General features: G+C 41.8%; 1 protein-coding gene across 3 annotated transcripts in view; it reads left to right on the forward strand.

Annotated features, from left to right (window-relative positions):
• Positions 1–20,856, forward strand: part of KMT2E (lysine methyltransferase 2E (inactive)) — a 106,308-nt gene that overhangs the window by 31,603 nt on the left and 53,849 nt on the right. For all 3 annotated transcript variants that reach the window (XM_060244702.1, XM_060244703.1, XM_060244701.1), the window contains 5 exons: positions 1,392–1,621; positions 2,520–2,600; positions 13,388–13,446; positions 16,799–16,971; positions 18,999–19,037. In XM_060244702.1, coding sequence (XP_060100685.1) covers positions 1,392–1,621; positions 2,520–2,600; positions 13,388–13,446; positions 16,799–16,971; positions 18,999–19,037 — 582 coding nt within the window. The remainder of the gene's footprint in view (positions 1–1,391; positions 1,622–2,519; positions 2,601–13,387; positions 13,447–16,798; positions 16,972–18,998; positions 19,038–20,856) is intronic.

Below are 20,856 nucleotides of genomic sequence, written 5' to 3' on the forward strand. Positions count from 1 at the left end.
GCCATGCCAGCAGGTGCAAGTGGAGGAGTGGGGAATCAAACCCGGTTCTCCCAGATAAGAGTCCGCACACTTAACCACTACACCAAACTGGCTCTCAAGCGAGGGGAGTGGGAGGCAGGTTTGTGTTCTTTGCCCTTGCTTGCCTTGCAGTGTATGTTTGCCCCCTTGGGTCAAGCCTCCAAAGATGGGGTACCTCTTAGTGTTCTGAAATGGGAGAGGCCAGCCATAAAATATGGACTTTGCTCCCCTCCATAGGTGTTAGCACTGAGCGCTTGCCCTGTAGTGCTGAGTGCCCTCTCTGTGCTTTTCCAACCACTGAATTGCCTTGCTACTTGCTCTAAGTCCTCATGGTAGGGAGTCCTGTGCCATACATCCTAACTGCAGAGTTGTAGATGTCTTGACAGATTTTTGTGGGTGGGGGGAGGCTGTGACTGGGTGCTGGGAGAAGGCTTGTTTGGCCCTGGGGAGGGATGAGATTGGATGAACCTGTACTAAGTGTCCTGAAATTCTCTGGGTCTAATGGGCATGGCCACAGTAGGGGGAGCACTTGATTTTTCAGTTTAATTGACCCTTGTGGGCTGTGCTGCGTTTTCCACCTCTGACAGGGCATTTTCATTCTGAAAGAGCTCAGGGACCCAATTAACTCTGGCCACGCCCACCAAACTGCCCACAGCCATGCCAGCATAAGGACTTATGATTTGGTTGCCCTGACAAGTAGTTGCCATGGGTCTACTGCAGCCCCTGAGAACCACGAAGTGGTGTTGGGGCCTGCGCTGTTGTAGCTAGCCCTTACGCTGGCATATCTCAGAGATAAGCCATCACAAATGTCAGCTCCCTGGGCACTTTCGCTTCCCCTTAGGGTTGCACAGTTTAAGTTGAAAGTTCGGCTACACAAAAGTTTCAGGAACTTACTTCATTAAGAGTTTATGCTCCGCTTTGTCAGATTGTTCAGAGTGCCCGACATCAAGACAATAAAAGGAAATGACAAAAATAATGTCCTTTCAAGTGTTTGAGCCAACAAAAGGATTTGTAAAGCAGCATCAGATGACTTAGAGCACATGAGACTATTATAAATCTAAAACGCCCTATCCCACAGTGCAAGAGAAATCAGAATGAAATTAAAAGGTCCCTGCCTAACAATGAAGGTGCCAGTTAGACCTCTCATGGGAGGATGTTCCAGAGACCCAGCACCATTAGTGAAAGGACTTTATCTCTTGTCAGCAACCACCTCACCTGTAGAGGAAGAGGTACTCTGAAGGAAATCATAAAGCTAGATTTGTATGTGAGGAGACTAGAGTGAGGGAACTATTGAAACTGCTTCTTTAAAAATTAAAATAAGCAAAAATGAAAAGCAGAAATGAATGATTTTTTTTATAAATGATTTTTTCCAGGATCATAACTATGGCGCTCGCCCTCCTCCAACACCTCCAGCTTCTCCTCCTCCATCAGTTCTTATAAGCAAGAATGAAGTAGGCATATATACTGCTCCCAATTTCGATGAGACCTCCAGTGCTACTACTATCAGCACATCTGAAGATGGAAGCTATGGAACGGACATTACCAGGTGCATTTGTGGATTTACACATGATGATGGATATATGATCTGTTGTGACAAATGCAGGTAAAGTAGTCTTGCATCTACACAAATATTTAAGCATTTTTACTGTGTACCACAAAGATGTTTCTTATCATTGGAGGGCCATTCCCCTTCACAGCAAACCACTTAGGCTTATTACAGGCAGCATGAAAAAATGGAAGAAACTGAAGTCATTGCCTTTTTGTCTTTGTGATGGCTGCTGTTTTGCTTGCCTGTGTGAGCAGGGGAATTGACAGGCCAGCCAAGCCAGTACAGTCAAGTGGGGGTTATACTGAAAAGACTTACAATGTAGGTCTTATTGTGAACCTATAGAAGGGGAAGCACTGAGCAGTGGGGAAGTAAACCCACACTGGTATAGAGGTGATCTGGTACCCAGGGCTACATCATTAATGGCCCTGTTAGGATGAAGAAGGGACCATGTGACTGTCCATTGGAGGGGATGCATGGCCTTTTGTCAATATGTTTGTGCTGTCTAAAGTGAAACCTTGGGGCAAAATAGTAAGTGTACAGGTAGCAGATTATCTTGATTCTGTTTTTGTTCTGAATTGTCAACCTATTTTTGAACGATCTCCAAAGGCCAGTTTGTATATGAGTAGTTTCTGAAAGGGAAACTCAGCAAGAGAATAAAATTCAGGACCCTTTGGGACATTTTTGCATGCTCCTTTGGATGACAGACATGGTTTGAATTGTCTCATGCTTTTGAATTTTCTTTTGAAATTGAAAGCAGAGTTTTGTTCTCAAGGGAAGGAAATTGATGGTGGATGCTGGGGGAATAATATATAAAATAAACAATGTGTCATGGAGAAGACCAGTGCTACAGTATTTTACCCATTACATGGGAGACTTCAAAGTATTTTGTAAGTCTTCAGTATATTTGAATACTTTTTGCAAGTAATATTTATATATATATTTTTTATTTAAGTGTTTGGCAGCACATTGATTGCATGGGGATCGATAGGCAGCATATTCCTGACATATACCTGTGTGAACGTTGTCAACCTAGGTGAGTAATATATGGTTAATCAGAAATTATTGCTGTCAGAGTACATAACTAGAATGGTCAGTATATCGTCACGTTATTTTGTAATAAATCTCCTGTGATACTATTAGAGTGTATTGCAGATTAGTCATGGATTGAAAATGTGGTATCCTGTCCCTAGTACATTTTTAAGATCTCTGTGAACAAATGAAAATGCACTGATACCAATCTGAAGGGCCGGGAACAGGTTTTAACATGTAGATCAGCTCCCCCTTATGGGCAAAAATGTGCCAGGTTGTGCACTAACTCCCTATGCACCTTAGTACCTAATCCCAATATAAAGGCAAATGTCCATTTACATAAAATAGGGGTTTAAAAGTAGATATTGTTTCCATATGCAAGAATCGATATCAAACATATTTTAGCACTGGGCCTTCCTCAGTAGTATAATTCAAACTGAACACTGCATTAATTTAACGAAGACATACATAGAACTGATCATACACTGTGATGTTCATCAATGGAGTAAGTGGTGTCGAGTTTCCTTGTGGTCCATCATGGGCAACTCATCAAGATGTAAAATATTTCCTTTGCCCATGGATCATTTTAGGTCCCACCAGAAATGCTCAAAGCTCCAGTTGAGTGCTCAGGTACAACTAGAAAAGAATAAGACAGTTGGGAATCTACTGCCATCACTCAGCATCTATCTCTGTGTTCTGAAAGAGTCGAAAGATCTTCCATCCTATAGGGAAAGGGAGTAAGAAGTTTGTGCAGCCAGGCATCTGCCTTTCTAGCTACTGGCTCTGTGTGAGTAAGCATGAGAACGACTTGAAAGGAATGGAAATAACCACTGTTATTTTTAAAATGTGTTTTTATGGAGCCTCAAAGCATAATACTCTCAATGTCCTAATGCTAATTGGAAGTTTGGGTAAGGCAGTGCTATCATTGAAGATGGTGGAAACAGTGCAGTCTAGTTTATTTTATGCAGACTACCTTGAAGGTTCTTCTGGATTAAAGTCAATGCAAATAATAAATATGAGTGGAAATCATATTGGTGATGTGGAAAGGACAGCAAAATAGTGCTGGGGGGACAAGTGTAGATGACTGGGGAAGGCAATGGCAAACCACCCCGTAAAAAGTCTGTCATGAAAACATGAAAGCCATGTCACCCCAGAGTCAGAAACGACTGGTGCTTGCACAGTGGACTACCTTTACCTTTTTAATTTAGGAGGATGATCCTGGATTAGGAAACTGGTTGAACAGATCCATTGTTAGTGCATCTACGTCCAGTTGATTTGTTAGTCCAGAGTTTTCATAGGGAGAATATTCAGAGATGGATTTGGTTGTAGTCCGTCAGGTGTCCGTCTAAACTTACTAGATGTCTTCTCAAACCAGTTGCCTCTTCTTGATTGCATGTCCTTGGTGTTCAATACAAAGGACAGAGTGAAGATATTACTGGTATAGTAGATTCCCTAGATGAGTTCACAGCTGTAGTATTGAAATTAGTGTTGGAGACTTTGTGAGGTTTAGTGCTGAGGGATTTCAACATCCATGCCAAGGTCACCATGTCAGACACAGGTCAGGTTTTCATAGCTATCCTGACAACTGCAGAGCTATTCAAATGTATGTCTTGTGTGGCCCAATGTATTCTGTAGGTCATACGCTTGACTTTGTAGTTCATTTTGGGAACTATATTGGGTGTGAGGTTCAGTGATAGAGCATCTGTTTTTTAAGTAAAACAATTTTATTATTCAGCAACATTAATCAATTACTATCTAAAAATAAACATCAGAATATTGCATCACATTTCCCATCTCCCTCCCCCCTTTCTGTGACTTCCCCGGTGCATTCTACTTAAAATATAGAAAGAATAAAAGGTAATATTAACCTTTTTAAAAACCTATTTTTAAAAAAGAACTTATAACTATAATAAGATACAAATAAGAGCACAATTACATACTACTATTATTATCTACCTTAATTAATAATCCATTTATAGTATTATTATACTTAATTCTTAACATTGCCTATCTTAATTGTAATCCATTGGTCCCAAACCTTATAAATGAAAAACATTATATGTTTCTATAATTAACTATAACACTTAGTAGCAGAGCATCTGTTTTTTATACAGAAGGTCCCAAGTTCAATCCCCAGTTAAACAGATGATGTAAAAGGTCCTGGAGATCCACTACTTGTCAGAGTAGACAGCACTGACCTTAGTAGTTCAATGGTTTGGCGGTATAAAGCAATTTGTGAGAGCTGCTCTAGCTCTGTTCTCATGGACAGCTTGTCACTTAGTGAGGTTTGAATTTATGAGAATCCCTAACTGTATTAGGTGGTGGATGTGTTATAGCCCCAGTCTTCTTTGTGGCTCTTATGTTAAGCAAGTTTGGCCACCCTTGGTTTTACATAGTTGATTCTAAACCCTCTTTCTCAGCATAGTAATAAAGTGGCTCTTTCTTGTTCTGGGAAATTACTAGAAATGAAAGTGATGGATAATGATGAGAATGTAAATGGCAGAAAACCTAGAACGAATCTAGCCTGTTATGGCTTGGAGCCAACTGGTGTTTCTGGTGGCAGAGAAATATTACATCTCTGCCAGCACTGCATCTGTAAAATGCCATGTACTGGTTGCTTTTTTCAGCTTGAAAGAAGCCATTCGTATATCTCTTGATTCAGTAAAGTCGTCATCCTGCTATGGCTTATTTGAGAAGCATGTTGCAGATAAAACCTCTCTTGGGTGTTCCACCTCGACACCACATTGTTCAGAAGTTCTGAACCAGAAACAACTTGTCTAGTTACAGTTTCTGGCATGAGTTTCTGTTGGAATCGGGATTCTGTCAAAGTATTTGGACTGATTTGCCTTCCTAATGCTTGTCATGTCTGTCAGCAAAAAGCTGTGAGAACTTGGTAGATGTCGCCAGTCAGATGTCTGAGGAAGCATGTTCCACTAGCTGTGAAAGAAAGTGGTAGCGGTGCCTTTAAAGTCACTGGACCCAACCAAACTAGGTGGCCTAACCTGGCTGTGGCTGAGTGGTAGAGCATCTGCATTGAATGCAGAAAACCTCAAATTTAATCCCCAGCATCTCCAGTAAAAAAAAAAAGATGAGACGTCAGGTCATGTGAAAGACCTACCTGTACCTGAGATTTTGGAGTTCTGCTACCAGTCAGAATAGAAAAGACTGACCTTGGTAGATCAGCAGCCTGGCTCTTTATAAGGTGGCTTCAAATGCTTGTAAAGTTATAGTCAAAGAAGGTACTGAGGAGCGTAATGGTGGGTCAATCTCAGTTACTTATGGCGATGCATTGACATTGATTAGAAGTAAAGTTGTTTTGATCACTTCAGTTGATGGATGACCTTTGCCAAAGATAGGGACAGGGCTGTGTAAAAAATCTTTGGGATTTCTCAGGTCTTTCAATATTATTTAACCTGTGTCACTTGAGTATTTTGGGGGGTTAGGTTGGGGGAGGGGTATGCTATTCTGCAGTGGCTCCAGTATCTCCAGCTTGTAAAATGTAGTAGGAAGGGGTTACTATTCTTCCCCATGGGACCTGTTCAATGGAGAACCTCAGAGTTCTGTCCTGTCTCCCATATTGTTTAAAACACATATGTGAGGCTGCTGGGGGAATTTATCTCGAGATGTATAGCGTGGGGTCATCAGTGTGCTGAAGATACCAGCTCTGTTCCTTTTTGTTAGAACCAGATAAAGCTATTGCTTTTATGTACTGGTGTCTGGAGATTGCAATGGATTGGAAGAGAAATACCTGATTTTCATTGATCTCTGTGCAGTTCAACACTTGGGTACTGTGCTCAACCATGAACCCTACCATGGAGACTCCAATAACTAGCCTCAGGCTTTTTTGGCATGGTTTTCCTCTCACTCTGGGGACAACAAATTAATTCTGTCTGCCACGCAGTTTCCTGCTCCTCCAGAGCTCTTGTCACTTTTGTAACACTTCATCGCCATGCATGGCTATGTAGTACTGCTTTGCAACCTGACATTCAACTGAAAGTGGAAGACCTATCTTTCGATGGTAAAGGACTTTTCCACTCTACCACTGATGAAATTCTGACAAATGTGGAGGGTGGTGGAAAGAGGAATAAGAGCTTAGCGGTTTCACACACCCAGAATCAGAAGTCCTTCTACAGCAAACGTTCCAGGTCCCCTAGACAGTTGGGATACTGGAAACGTAAAACTCCCCAAGCTAAGCAGCCATACTAACAAAAGGCTAAGACCCAGTCTTCAAAGAAGTCCACACCTTCTTCAAAACAGTCTCTTTGACTAAAGCAGGAGTCAAGTCGCACCTTTAAGACCAACCAAGTTTTATTCAGACTTGGTTGGTCTTAAAGGTGCAACTTGACTCCTGCTTTGTTCAACTGCTTCAGACCAACACGGCTGCCCACTTGGATCTAGTCTCTTTGACTGCTTCAGTTTGCTCCCAAAACTTCAGATCTGTTCATCGGACACTTAACACACCCTCTGTAGGGACCAGATTACTTCTTTTTCTCCAAGCCTGGGAGAACATCACCTCAGACTCATGGGTTCTGATGATAATTCATATTGGATACACCATAGAGTTTCTTTCACCACCATGAACCCATTGATTTATACCTACACCTCCATCTCAACTTCTGACAGATTAGATCTAGTCTCTTCTTCAAAAAGAAGCTGTTGAGCCTGTTCCTCCACAACATCTTCACATGGGCTTCTACTCCCGGTACTTCATAGTCCTGAAGAGGGATGAGGGCCAGTGTCCCATCATGGATCTGGCTTGTCTCAACAGATTTCATCACAAAAAATTCTGGATGTTAACTTTACAAACCATTCTTCTGTTAATTCCAAAGGACTTCTGGCTTGTTTCCACCTTACCATTCGACCACAGCAAAGAGGATTTCTGAGATTCATTATAGGTTCCCACCACTGCCAATACCATGTGTTTCTGTTTGGCCTCTCAGTGGCACCTTGGGTGTTCACCAAATGCATGGCCATGGTGGCTGCATCACTCAGACAATGGGGAATTTCCATCTTCCCCTACATCAGCAACTGGCTCATGGTATCTCATTCTCCAGACCAGCTTCATCTAGACATCTCTGATGTATTAGCACTCCTTTCATCACTAGGATTGTGTGTCAAGCTTTCAAAATCCAAACTAGAACCTACTTAGAGTCTTCAGTTAATTGAATCAGATTATGCACCGCTCAGCATCTTGCTTTCTGCCTCCTGACTGGAGTCTTCATATCGGTAATCTTGTTGCCACCATCATTGCTTCACCTACCCAACCAGCCCTCATCATTCAATGAATGCTGGGGTTGATGGCAGCTACAACCTTTGTCCTGCAGTTTGCCAAGTTGCACAAGCACCCTCTGCAACTTTGGATTGTAAGAACGTTTCATCCCTCAAAACACCAGTTCCGGTTCCAGTGAGAGTTTTATCTACCATCACCCAGTTGGTCCCAGATAGATGATCACAGGTGTTAGCTCAACATTCATTACCTTCATCCAGTCTTCAAAACCTTCAGCCAACTGCTAGTGGATGTTTTTGCTTCAGACAACAATGCCAAATGCGAAACTTAATACAGCCAGGGTCCTCTGATGAACTGTTCTCTTAAAGGTGCCTTTCTCCATCTCTGCTCAGGTCCCCTTCATTATGTTTTCCCTCCAATTCCATTAATTATCAGACCCCTCCAGAAGACTGTACAAGACCACACAAATTGCATCATCGTGACAGCATGGTGGCTGAGACAGCCGTGGCTCACCAGACTTCTTAAATTGTCTCACAACACTTCCAGTTTCCTCCTGCAACAGACCTCATATCTCAGCAGAATGGGGGAGGTCTTACATCACAATGTGGCTCTGCTCAAACTAATGGCTTGGCAGGTCACAGCATGATTCTACCACCTGCTGTACAAGATGTTATCCTGAGTGCCAGAAAACCTTCCACTCATTGGTCACACACACAATGTATATATATATATATATATATATATATATATATATATATATATATATATATATATATATATATATTGGCCACTGTGTGATACAGAGTGTTGGACTGGATGGGCCATTGGCCTGATTCAACATGGCTTCTCTTATGTTCTTATGTTCATACTTACCTAAATGGAAATGGTTCTCTGCCTATTTTGCCAATTGCACATTTCCACCAGAGTCTGTTCCTTTTCCTGACATTTTATCTTACCTTCTTTCCCTCAGAAATTTTCCTCATTAAAAGTTCACCTTTTTGCTATTTCAGCATTTCATGTTCTTGTTGACGGATGAACTGTCTTTTCTCACTACATTACCAAATAATTTCTTAAGGGTCTCCTATGTTTTGTTTTCTCCAGTTCAACCTATTGTACCAGCTTGGAGCCTTTCTCTTGTCCTTCCACAACTTATATGGCCTCCATTTGAACCGCTCGCCACAATGTCTCTCCAGTTTCTGTCATGGAAAACTGCCCTTCTTAGTTGCACTTACTTCTGGTAAATGGGCAAGTGACATTTTTGTTTTCTGTTCAGATCCGCCTTACACTATTTTTCATAAGGACAAAGCGGTTCTGCAACTGGACCATTCCTTTCTACCTAAAGTTGTCTCCAGTTTCCACCTGTCCCAAACAACTTGTCTCCCAATGTATTTCCTGACCCAAAAGACAATGGACAACAAGCCCTCTGTACTTTGGATTTCAGGAGGGCTCTTTCCTTCTGTTTGTCACGAACACGTTGCTTAGGACTCCAACTTGTTTGTGACTTATGGAGAACCTAAGCAAGGATCCAAGGTTTCCACTCATCATTTTTCAAAGTAGCTAACATAAGCAATCACCCTTTGTTATGAACTGGCCAAGCAGTCTCTGCCTCGTCTGCCTTTCTTGAAGGTGTTCCTTTGGAGGACATCTATGCTGCTGCAACATGGTCCTTTCCTTCCACCTTTGTCACAAATCATGCTATGGACGTGTGGGCAAGATGAGACACTTCCTTTGGCCAGGCTGTGCTGTGTTCAGTGTTCCATTGACCACTGTCCAGTTAAATGCCTGCAGGTACAGTAAATCAATTTTTTTCTGGTGCACGCTATTTTTCCTTGCCAGCACCCTCCATCCTTACTCTGCAGCTCACTATTCACCCAAGTTTGAGACTGTACAGAGACCACAATGAAGTTAAACAAATTGCTTACCTGTAACTGATGATCTTCGAATGGTCGTCTGTGCAGTCACACCCACCCATCCAGCCTTTCCCACTGCTGGCTCTTCTCATGTTATCATTTTTATTACTGAGACATGTCAGTAGTGGCTGAAAGAAACTGAGTGGGCAAAGCGCCTTCCCCTCACTCCAGGCATGCTCAGTAGATGCCTGCTCCTCAGAGTGAGAGGGAAAGTGTGCAAAAAAAACCTGAGGCTAGCTTGGAGTCTCTGAGGTAGGGTTCATTGCTGAGTACAGTACCCAAGTGTGTGACTGCACAGATGACCACTCAAAGATAATCAGTTACAGGCAAGCAACCTGGTTTTTTTTTTAGTTTGGGTTACACTATTTATTTATTTATTTACGTTATATTTATATCCCGCCCATTCTATGCAGACTCAAGGCGGCTAACAACATAAAATACACAATAAACAATATTAAAACAATAAAATAATCAAAATTGCAATGGTGCTACTTAATCTCTTCAGGCGGATCATGTAATATTTTCCTTTCTCAACACGTACAGATCCTAGGCAGTTAGTACTGAAGTGCGATAGATCCAGATGTGGTGGCAGCCCTCTCCTGTTAGATGTTATATTAAATCCAAAACAGTTCAGTCTTGCAGTTCCTGCGGAACTGTGATAAGTTCCACAGAGCCCTGATGGCTTCTGGGAGAGTGTTCCAGAATATTGGGGCTGCAACCGAGAAGGCTCTTGCTCTGGTGGAATTAAGCCTAGCTTCTTTTAGCCCAGGGACAGCCAAAAGATTTTGAGAACTTGATCGAAGTGCTCTCTGGGAAACATGTGGGGCAAGGCAGTCTCGCAAATAGGTAGGTCCTAGACCATATAGGGCTTTGAAAGTTAATACCAGGACCTTGAAACGGATTCAGTATGCAACAGGCAGCCAGTGCAGCGCTCTCAGCACAGGCGGAATGTGCTCCTGCCAGGGAAGCCTCATTAGTAACCTGGCCGCAGCATTCTGCATCAACTGCAGCTTCTGAATCTGAGTCAAGGGCAGCCCCATGTAGAGATCATTACAGTAATCAATTCTCAAGGTGACCAAGCTATGGATCACCATTGCTAAGTTGCTGCGCTCAAGATAGGGGAGCACCTGCCGAGTTCGCCAAAGATGGTAGAAAGCAGCTCTAGCAGTGGCTGTTACTTGGGCTTCCATAGTTAAGGAGGACTACAGGAGCACTCCCAGGCTCTTAACCCTCGGCGCTGGTGTCAGTGGTGCCCCATTAAAGGTTGGTAAAGGGATCACCCTTCCCAGGCTGCTGCGACCTAGATAGAGAACCTCCGTCTTCGTTGGATTCAGCTTTAGCCAGTTCAGCCTGAGCCATGATACCTCAGCTTGCAGTGCCAGGTCCAAGTTCTCCAATGTACAGCCGAACTGGCCACCCATCAGTAGTTAAAGCTGGGTGTCATCCGCATACTGATGACAACCCAGCCCATACCTTCCTGACCATCTGGGCAAGGGGGCGCGTATAGATATTAAACATTGGGGAAACAACCACTCCCTGGGGCACCCCACAAATAAGTGGGTGTCTCTGGGACAACATTTCCCCAATTGCCACCCTTGGTCCCTGACCTTGGAGGAAAGAGGAAAGCCACTGTAAAGCAGACCCTGTATCCCCATATTGGCAAGATGGCTAGACAGCAGCTGGTGGCCTAATTGGAGCAATACTGCCATGCCACCTTGATCCAGATGTCTGAAAGACCAAGTTTCATATCCACCCTCTTATATTAAACGTTGGAACTTAATGCTTCCTCAAAGGCTAGAGGAAAACAATTGGGAGAAGATCTGGAACTCCTGTTCTGTTAAGGCTAAAAGCACTGGTATTTGTCTCCAATTTTTAAAAATGTATTCACTTAGGTATTTAAACCCTGCCACAATGAGTAAAATCTCTAGGGTCTCAAGTCCAGATTGTTGGAGGAATTGTAAAACTAAAGGCTCCCCATATCATATGTGGTGGGAATGTCCCACAGTATCAAACTTTTGGAATAAAGTGGTAGAGCAAATAAAACTTATATTCAATCTAACCATTCCAGTGGATTTTAAACTTCTTTTATTTGATATCTGGCCTGACAAATTGGTGAGTAAAGATCAGAAATCTTTAATCTCAACAATGTTGGCGATAGCTCGTATGACGATTGCTAAAAATTGGAAACCCCCACATACTCCCATGATTGAAATGTGATATGATAAGTTAAGGGACCGGTATGTAATGGGTAAGACAATGGATAACCCTTTCTTTGAAAGTGATACCGATTTGGCTTTAGATTATGATTTGCTGTCGGCCCCGGTTTTGGAATTTTTTAGGAATATTTCTTTTTCGCCTAATAGAATAAATTGTAGGCTTCCTCTTTATTCTTAATACCTAGCATATTTTGTATTGTTTTGGTAAATCGTTTGCTGTATACATTCAGTGATTTAAATTGTACTCTTCTATGTTAGATTTGTATTTCTGTTATTTGTTTTCCCTATGTTCCCTATGCTCTCTATGTTCCTTGTGTCCTCTTGTGTTGGTTTGGATTTAATATAATAATTATATATATAAAATGAAAGACCACGTTTTGTGTTTGGGGTTTTCCTTGGATCCAGCTTTCATTGTGGAGTCCTGTGTAATAACTGACCAAAAATGACCTTTATGCATATAAGCTATCTATTAGCCATGCCTGCTACTAGGATTCTGCTGCATCATTTATGCCTGGGCGGTTTCTAAATTAGCCTGTTATAATCTGTTCTATATGACGCTAACTATAAAGAATGTCAGGAAGTTTCAGTTAACCTCAAATGCTGTTGACTATCTTCTGTGAGGTAAAAACTTGTATAGGAGATGCAGCTCCCTCTCCCTGGCCCCCCCCCCATGCTACAAGAATTAAATGATGCAAGACTGGCCACTAGGGGGAGGGTCTCTTCATTGGTTATGAAATACTCTTTCACCAGATGTTCACTTGTTCCCTTTGCTTACCTCGTTCCAGCAACGATTGAAAACTATTCCCTACTGAACCTTAATATATGTTAATAGGACCTTAACTGTTCCGTGGCTTTTTTGCTGCTGCTGTTTATGATTCAGAGGTGTTTTTATATGTTTCAGTATTGTTTACATGCTGTAAATGCTTTGAATTACAAAGTGGTATTTTTTCTAAATTTATTTTCACACTTATATGTTTTAAAATTTAAATAATGTGTGACTGTGGCTATATCTCGTTAGTAGTTTAAACTAAATAGTTCATCCATTCTGTTTCATTAAGTATGCAGCTACAGCGGAAGAAGCAGGGGACTGTAGATCTGTCTGCATTATTTAGTTTTGCTGTCTTTTGGTATTGGTACATCTCTGTTTTGTTCTGGGCTTTGTATCTAGTATAAAAATGCTAGAGGAGGCAGCTCCATGTTAGGTGTTTTGGATGGCAATGCTATACAGAGTTATTTTAGTCTAACCCCATTGATTTCAGTGGGCTTAAACTGATGTATCTGCATAGAATTGCAAGTGGTTAAAATGATTTAGCATAGAACACTGATACATTTAATATTTTTGATTATTTCTTCCATTTGAAATGTAGTCTCTAGAAATTTTTCCTTAAACAAGGCATCAACATATGCTTTTTGTTTCCTTTTATTCTTTAAAAAACAGGAGCTTGGATAAAGAAAGGGCGATGTTGCTGCAACGTAGAAAAAGGGAAAATATGTCAGGTAAGTATCAAAGTTGATTACTGAACTCTTCTATTATATTGACACAGAATACTCTCTATCTTGTGATTTAAAGTCTTATCCTGTTCTTGTTATTAGTTTTTCATCAGGAAATTTAATTTAATTTTTTTTAAATTTAGCAAATATAATATGTACATGGAGTGCCATGAGAATTTAGTTGATTTTGACAAAAGTTTTCTACTGCAAGAAAACCCTGTTATTTATTCAGTAGCTTTCCCCTAGTATACTGGATATCTATTTTCATTCTTTATAGCCTGCCTTTCTCGCTTAGTCTCAAGGCAGATTGCACAGTCAGTACAATCAGCAGGATGCGACATGCAGTCAACAATGCAACAGGATTAGATTGTAGAATGAACCAGAAATCTAAAAACAGAACTGAAGCAAAACTTAAGTATTAACATGACACATTAAGAAGAAGAAAAACTGCAGATTTATAGCCCTCCCTTCTCTCTGAATCAGAGACTCGGAGCAGCTCACAATCTCCTTTATCTTCTCTCCCCACAACAGACACCCTGTGAGGTGGGTGGGGCTGAAAGGGCTCTCACAGCAGCTGCCCTTTCAAGGACAGCCTCTGCCAAAGCTAAGGCCACTAACCCAAGGCCATTCCAGCAGGTGCAAGTAGAGGTGTGGGAAATCAAACCCGGTTCTCCCAGATAAGAGTCCACGCACCAAACTGGCAAATAATACAAGAATTAGTAGGATCCTACATAGCAAGTTATATATAGTCAATTAGACCTCAATCCTTAATAATTTATCTAAGTTATTTTGTGAATCATTTTGTACAGTGCAATCCTATTGTCTGTGTAGAAAAGCCCTCTTGAATAATTCAGTTTTTCATAGTTTGCAGAAAGCCAAGAGAGCAGGAACTTCCTAACCTCTTAAAGCAGGCCAATAAGATGGGGGCATAGCAAAGAAGGCACGTGTATGGACATTTGTTGATTTTTTCCATTTGCAGGTTGGACAAAGCTGTCATGATGGAAGATGGGGGGATAGGCAGCCTCACAAGTATGAGGGTCCAAATCCGTGAAGGGTTTTATATGGGATAGCCAGTACCTTAAATTAAGGCTGGTAACTTATGGGCAGCCAGTGGAGTGGCTGCAGAATGGGAATAATATACATGCTTCTTCTAGCTCCCCATAATAGCCAAGCTGTGGCATTCTGCCCTAGTTGGAGTTTCTGTATTGATTTTGAGGAGTGACCAATGTCTTGATGTTACTATGTCAGCTCTTACCAAGGTAAAGGGCCATCTTATTGATTTAGCTGAGTTGGAAGAAAGCCTTTTTTTGCCATTATGTTAACTCATTTCTCTAGTAATAACATTGGGTCTAGTAAAACCCCAAGGCTCTTAACGGAATCAGTAAAGGTCTGCTGAACTCCATCAAGAGTGGGGAGCACAGTGTCATTCAAGATCTTCTTTGTGGTCTCTGTGTTTCACACCCATGGGTGCGCCAATCCTGATTGGTACCTAAAAAGCCTGGGATTTTTGCGCCCCAGCCCAGTCAGCATGTGCAGAGCCCCACTGCACATGCCTTCTGGGCAGGACATGGACATTCCACCAGTTCTCTTCTGACCACCGCACCAAACAGTTCATTCCTCTGCAGCTCTGATCGGTACTTAACCTTTGTTGTTTTACCGCAGTTTTTTCCCTTTCAGATTTCCTCCCTTCCTCATTGGTTCTCTTGTTATTTTTCTCTTTAAAAAAAAGAGTAGAGTTAGTGACTTTAATTTCGACCCCTCGGGGGTCCCCCTCCATTCTGGGTTTTTTTCACATGCTGTGCGCATTGTGGCAGTAAGATCACCTCTCCAGATTGCCATTCACTCTGCTTCCTGTGCCACCGGGTCGATTTGTGTCCCCATTGTGCCATATTTTCCAAGCAAACAAAAAAGAATCAATCTGCCTGTCTTTCCACTGCATTACGGGAATAGGGTCTCACACTAGTCAAGATGTCCTCGACCTTGTCAACATCGACAGAAGCAGTGATGGTTCCATCAGCATTGACAGCAACCCCTGAAGCTGAAACCGGTGCCCAGAGCTAGCTGCTTTCAGACACCGATTGCCCCCCCAAATGTGTGGGCTCAGTCTCTTACTCAGAGTCCTCCACACCTGCTAAGAAAAGCAGAGAGGAGATGGGGTCCAAAACTGATAAGTCAAAGAAGGACAAGGAGAGGCATAGGAAGCACAACTGCCCTAGTCGCACCCCCTCTCTGTCTTCAAGAGACTCAGTACCGGCTTCGACTGGCATCTCGACTGTACCACCTCATAAGATCCTAGCCTCCCTGGTCCATTGGAGAAGCCCCTTGGTACCAAGACAATTTGATAATCAACCCATCCTGCTCTCCAGATCTGAGCCCGAAATCAACTTAACTCAGCAGACTTCTTCCTTGCAGTCTGGCTCTCATGGAAACGGTGATGGGGGTTCCCCCCTGGAGCCAGATGCCCCCTGAAAACCACCTCAAAAGCAACCTATCAACCATGATGCAGATCAACATCTTATGTTCCACCACCCACTTCCGCCCCCCTCTTGAGATCAGCGCCAATGGGCTTACTTGTACTGGGGATATTTTCTTCGATGTAGAGGGGGAAAGGTCAGGTAAAATCAGGGGTAAAATGTCTGAGGTGAATCAATAATAACTCTGAGGTAACTTTGTGATGAGATGCATTGGTTTCAGTGTCTGCTAAACACTCCAGTGTAAGTTTTTACACTACCAAGTGCCCAAAATTCTTCTCTAAACAAACCAGGGATCACTCTTTAGAGCAATCTCCTTTTTCAACCGGGCAGGGAATTACTTCTCTAAACTAGAAGACCTATGTCTTTTCTGGCCCAGTGATCCTCCTACTCCTCCTTGCCAACTTTCCCAATTCTCAGTAAGTGCTAAACTTGGTTCTCTTCAGCAGTCAATTCACAATTCTTCTCAGCTGACACTATCCAATGAATCCATTTGAGCAGCCTGTAACTCAGAGGCTCTCAAAGGCTTCACAGTCTGTTACATGTTTTTACAGCACTTATGAGCTTTTAAAGCAGTCTGTCACTACCTGTAGTTGTGAATTTCTCTTTTTTGGGATTTGCTTTTGATTTAGGTTATATCTAATGACCCAGGAAGTTGTACCAATGCTTTTGGAAAAGTAAAAATGTCAGTTACCTGATTACCTGAGTACTGAACTTGATAGATCCTTTTGCACCGTTCCTCTTTAGATCTGATCTTGTGGATATAAATTTTACTTCCTGTTCCAGTTCCATAAATTTGGAAAATTAGCATGATAGATTCAAGAAATATTTTAGTATTGGACAAAGTTTACATGAGTTATTTCCATGCTTCCTTTGTGTCTTTGAAGATGGAGATACCAGTGCAACAGAAAGTGGTGATGAGGTCCCTGTAGAATTATATACTGCTTTTCAGCACACACCAACTACAATTACTCTGACTGCTACACGAGTTACCAAGGTCACTGAAAAGAAACGAAAGAAAAGTGGAGAAAAAGAACAAAACATCACAAAATGTAAAAAGGTAAACTAATTTTTAATATTCAGCATCTCAAACACCTTTGTTTTGTTAGAAATCCATTATTTCTAATTGAAATATCACCATTCTGTACAAGGTCTAATTTGTAGTTAGGGGTGTGCAAAAAACCCCAAACTGGTATTTTTGGGGTTCAGGTGCACTGAACACAAAAAATATAGGTATTTCCCAATATTCCTTGTGGTGGACCGGTTCCATGTCTACTAGCTGGCCTGGCCGTGCCCAGCCCTTCCCGGTATACTGACCTGAAAGGGCCACTCCACTTTGCTGCCTCAGGGTATTCACTGCCACCACTGTCCCTCTCTGGGCTCTGGTTAGGTAGGACAGCAGCCTAACCTCCCTCTGGACTCGCTAAGAACCCTTCTTGGGGCTTCCTAGGGATCTTTGGGGCTCCCTTGGAAAGCTGGCAACCAGCCACTGTGCCACTTCTCCCCCACCCTAGGGATTCCCCAACCCACTCCTAGTGTTCCAAGCAGTTGGGGGAACGATGTGGTACAAAGGGACTCCACTTTAAACAAACAACATTTATTTAAAGTATACTATTATTTACAGGCATTTTTTAAAACTGAAGAGAAGAAATAAAGTAGGGAAAAAATGCTCCTTCTCTTCCTGTTCCAATACTTACCCTAACTGGATGACATGCAGGGCAGACACCTTACTTGGACTGTTGCAAGCCTGACCAGACCTTCTTGAGTCTGTCTGATCTCCAAAACTGAACTGACTGACTGCCAACTCCCCAGTTTCCCGCCCCAAATCTCCAATATAAAATGCAGTTCCCGCCCAGGAATTGGTCTACCCTTCAACATTCTGGGAGATAGGCCTGATGGACTTCCTGTCTCTCTGGGAGGCTCCCCCCTCTCCAGAATTGCTGATTCCAGACAGGAAGGGAGGGGGAAGGAGGAAGAGACTAGGCCAAAGCCTGCTTCCAGTTTGAGAGACTCCTCCAGCCACTCCCAGACAAGCATAGCCTAAAATGACGTTTCTCCACATTCCTGAATCCCAGCTTTGGTATGATATTGAGATTTGGGAAATAATTAGAATTCCCAAATTTATTTGGTTCCGTTACATCCTGTGGGGAACCCAAATTAAACCCTAAACTCAGAAGTTTATTCTCCACTAACTGATCCCAAGATGATGTATGGAAGTCCAACTGAATCCATTTTAAAAGCTCTGATAAGGACTCATAATCTAACAAGAAAAGTTTTACTTTTACTGCAGCTTCACAAGCCATAAGAGAAATTTGACTGCAACTAGTTTCCATTAGTAAATTAGAATTTGAAATGCAATTAGGAACTTGCAAAAGAGTATGCAAGAATGAAACCAGAACTGTTTCTGGCCTAGCTAAAGCTGCCAAGATCCAAATATGGGCTCCGTATAATATAATAATGGCAGAATTTTTGCTCGATAAACCTCCGAAACCACTGGAGTAGATTTGCTCCCAGATTGATAAAATAACCTCATAATAGCAGCTGTGAGCTTTTATTGCTTCCCAAATATGATTGATGAATAGTTCAGTTCTGCCTTTATTGCAGTCATTCAGAGCAGAATAAAATGGATAATAAATAAATAAAAACACTAATATAAAATGAGTATATTACGATGAGTAGACCAGGTATTGTAAGCTGTAAAATGAACTCCAAGATAACAAAATGAACACACTTCCTTGATCAAATTTAGAAGACTCTGATACTTCCAAATTTGAATTAAACGGGCTTTTTTTGATTCCTCAAACTTTTGGGGTCTCATTGATTCTACAATAATGTTGAACAAAACTGAGAGTAAAATTTGCTGTATTAATAGTAAAATGAAAATTCATTCATGAAGCAGAATTTCTGTGCATTCTTTTTCATAGTGCTGCTATGAAGGCTTTTTAAAAATAACTTTTTAAAGGAATTTTGCTTTGGGTTTTCTTCTACAAAATGCAAGTTTTATGAAATGTAGTGTTACTCTTTTCCTCTAGGTAATGTCTATTTAATTTAATTATTAATAACATGGCAGTTATTTGTTTATTTCAGGCTTTTCGTGAAGGTTCTCGGAAATCTTCAAGAGTTAAGGTAAATAGAACTGCCGCTGAAATGCTAAATACTTGCAATTCCAATTGGCCATGATGTCCTCTTCTCACTGCGGCTATTTCCAAAGGCTCTAAAGCCGCTGCGGCGAAAAAAATCCCCCTCAAAGGAAGGAGGGGAAGCAAAAAGTTCCAGCAGAGAAGAGGAGGATGAAAAAAAAGAGGCAAGGGTTGGGTTTTTTTCTGTTAGTTGGATAAGAGAAAGGAATGGAGAAGAATATAGGAAATAGGAAGAGGAAATTTGAATAAAATTTAAAAGGAGCAAAAGTAAGCTGAAGGATAGGGACCTATCCTAAAAGGCTGCTCTCCTTGTTGAGGCAGGAAAGAAACAGAGCAAGGGGTGTTCCCAATCCACAGGAAGAGGAAGAGCTTAAAAAATTCCTGCCTCCCTGATTGGATGGTGGGAAACACCCAATATGGCCTCCTTTCCTCTGAGGAGAAGCACCCCTCACGATAAGTGCCAAGAGTCGTTTTGCTCTGTAGCTCCTGTACGATTAAGCAAGCCTTGTAAAGCAAGGTGTTATGCAGAAGGAAGCAAGAGAGAGGGAGAAGGAAGCAGATGACAGCCAGTTGCCCAGGGGGCCTGATAGGAGCCATCCGGGGGCCTAATTTGACCCCTTAGCTGCATGTTTGACACCTCTGCTGTAATTGTTTAAATGACATGTGGTCAGTTATCCACATATGTCATATTAATAGTAACAAAGATATCAGTGTTGTCCTAAAGTGCAATATGTAGATTTATTTACTGTTACTGTGGAGGCAGACAGTATTTCTCTTTCAAAAAAAACCTGGCAGCAGTTGGAAAGAGGAAGTGTTTGTGCTGCTTACTGTACTCTGGTTTCACTGTTACCTCTGATGAGTAGATGTTGCAGGTTTTTTTGTTGGTTCTAGATCAGTTGTTCCCAAACTATTTTGATCCACCAACCCTTAATTTAAACTCATCCCCAGTACCCCCTATCCTATCCTTTAAAAAAGTATTATTCAACATAGTGATTTGCTATTCCACTAAGGAAGATAATAACAATACAATTCAAAACAGCAACAATTAATTGCACAGTTTTTCAAAACCCATTTAAAACTTTTTAGTTTGATTCATTTAACAGAATTGATGATCCAGTGATAGCAGCTTTTCAAAGTCTGGTAGTCATTTAGCATTAAGTAATTGCTTCACTGGTCAGTAAATTCTTAATCAATGTAGGGGCCTGATGAAGTGATACCAGTTTCCCAATATACCTGGTTTAAAGTAACTTAACAAGAGTCTTAAATTGCCACACTTAGTGATCTGGAGTTGATTTCTTTGCTTAAAGAGAGTATGGATGACAACATGTTTTAGATCCACCTAAGGCTTTTTTTTTGGTAGCAGAAACTCCTGCTTGACTTCCTGGACTTTGACCTTGGACTGGCTTTGGACTCCTTCCTGCCTGCACCCTGAGAACGTGACAAGGATAAGCTTTCCCTGCCCAAGGCTTAGGGTGCAGGGAAAAGGCAGGACAAAGGTGTTAATCCCACGACCCCAATTTCAAACAAAGCAGAATGTTCCCAGGCTTTGGGTCTCTCTTTTGCCCTTGAACCACTGCTGAAGCAAGCTTTGATAAGGCCCAGGCAAATGCTTACTAGCCACAAGAAGCCCACAGTGATCAATCTTTCCTGTGCTGATTAAGAGGTTGCTGGGTCCTCAGAGAACATTCCTACCAGCATTGCAGGTGAGGCTCCCTCCCCTCTCCCCCAATAAGCCCAGCGTTGTGATTTTGTGGATTAGTATGCCAGACTGGTTGGCCTCTCTTCTCAGGAAACTTTTTCTTCAT

This window comes from Heteronotia binoei, chromosome 8 (assembly GCF_032191835.1).
Source record: "Heteronotia binoei isolate CCM8104 ecotype False Entrance Well chromosome 8, APGP_CSIRO_Hbin_v1, whole genome shotgun sequence".
Classification (NCBI taxonomy): Eukaryota; Metazoa; Chordata; class Lepidosauria; order Squamata; family Gekkonidae; genus Heteronotia; species Heteronotia binoei.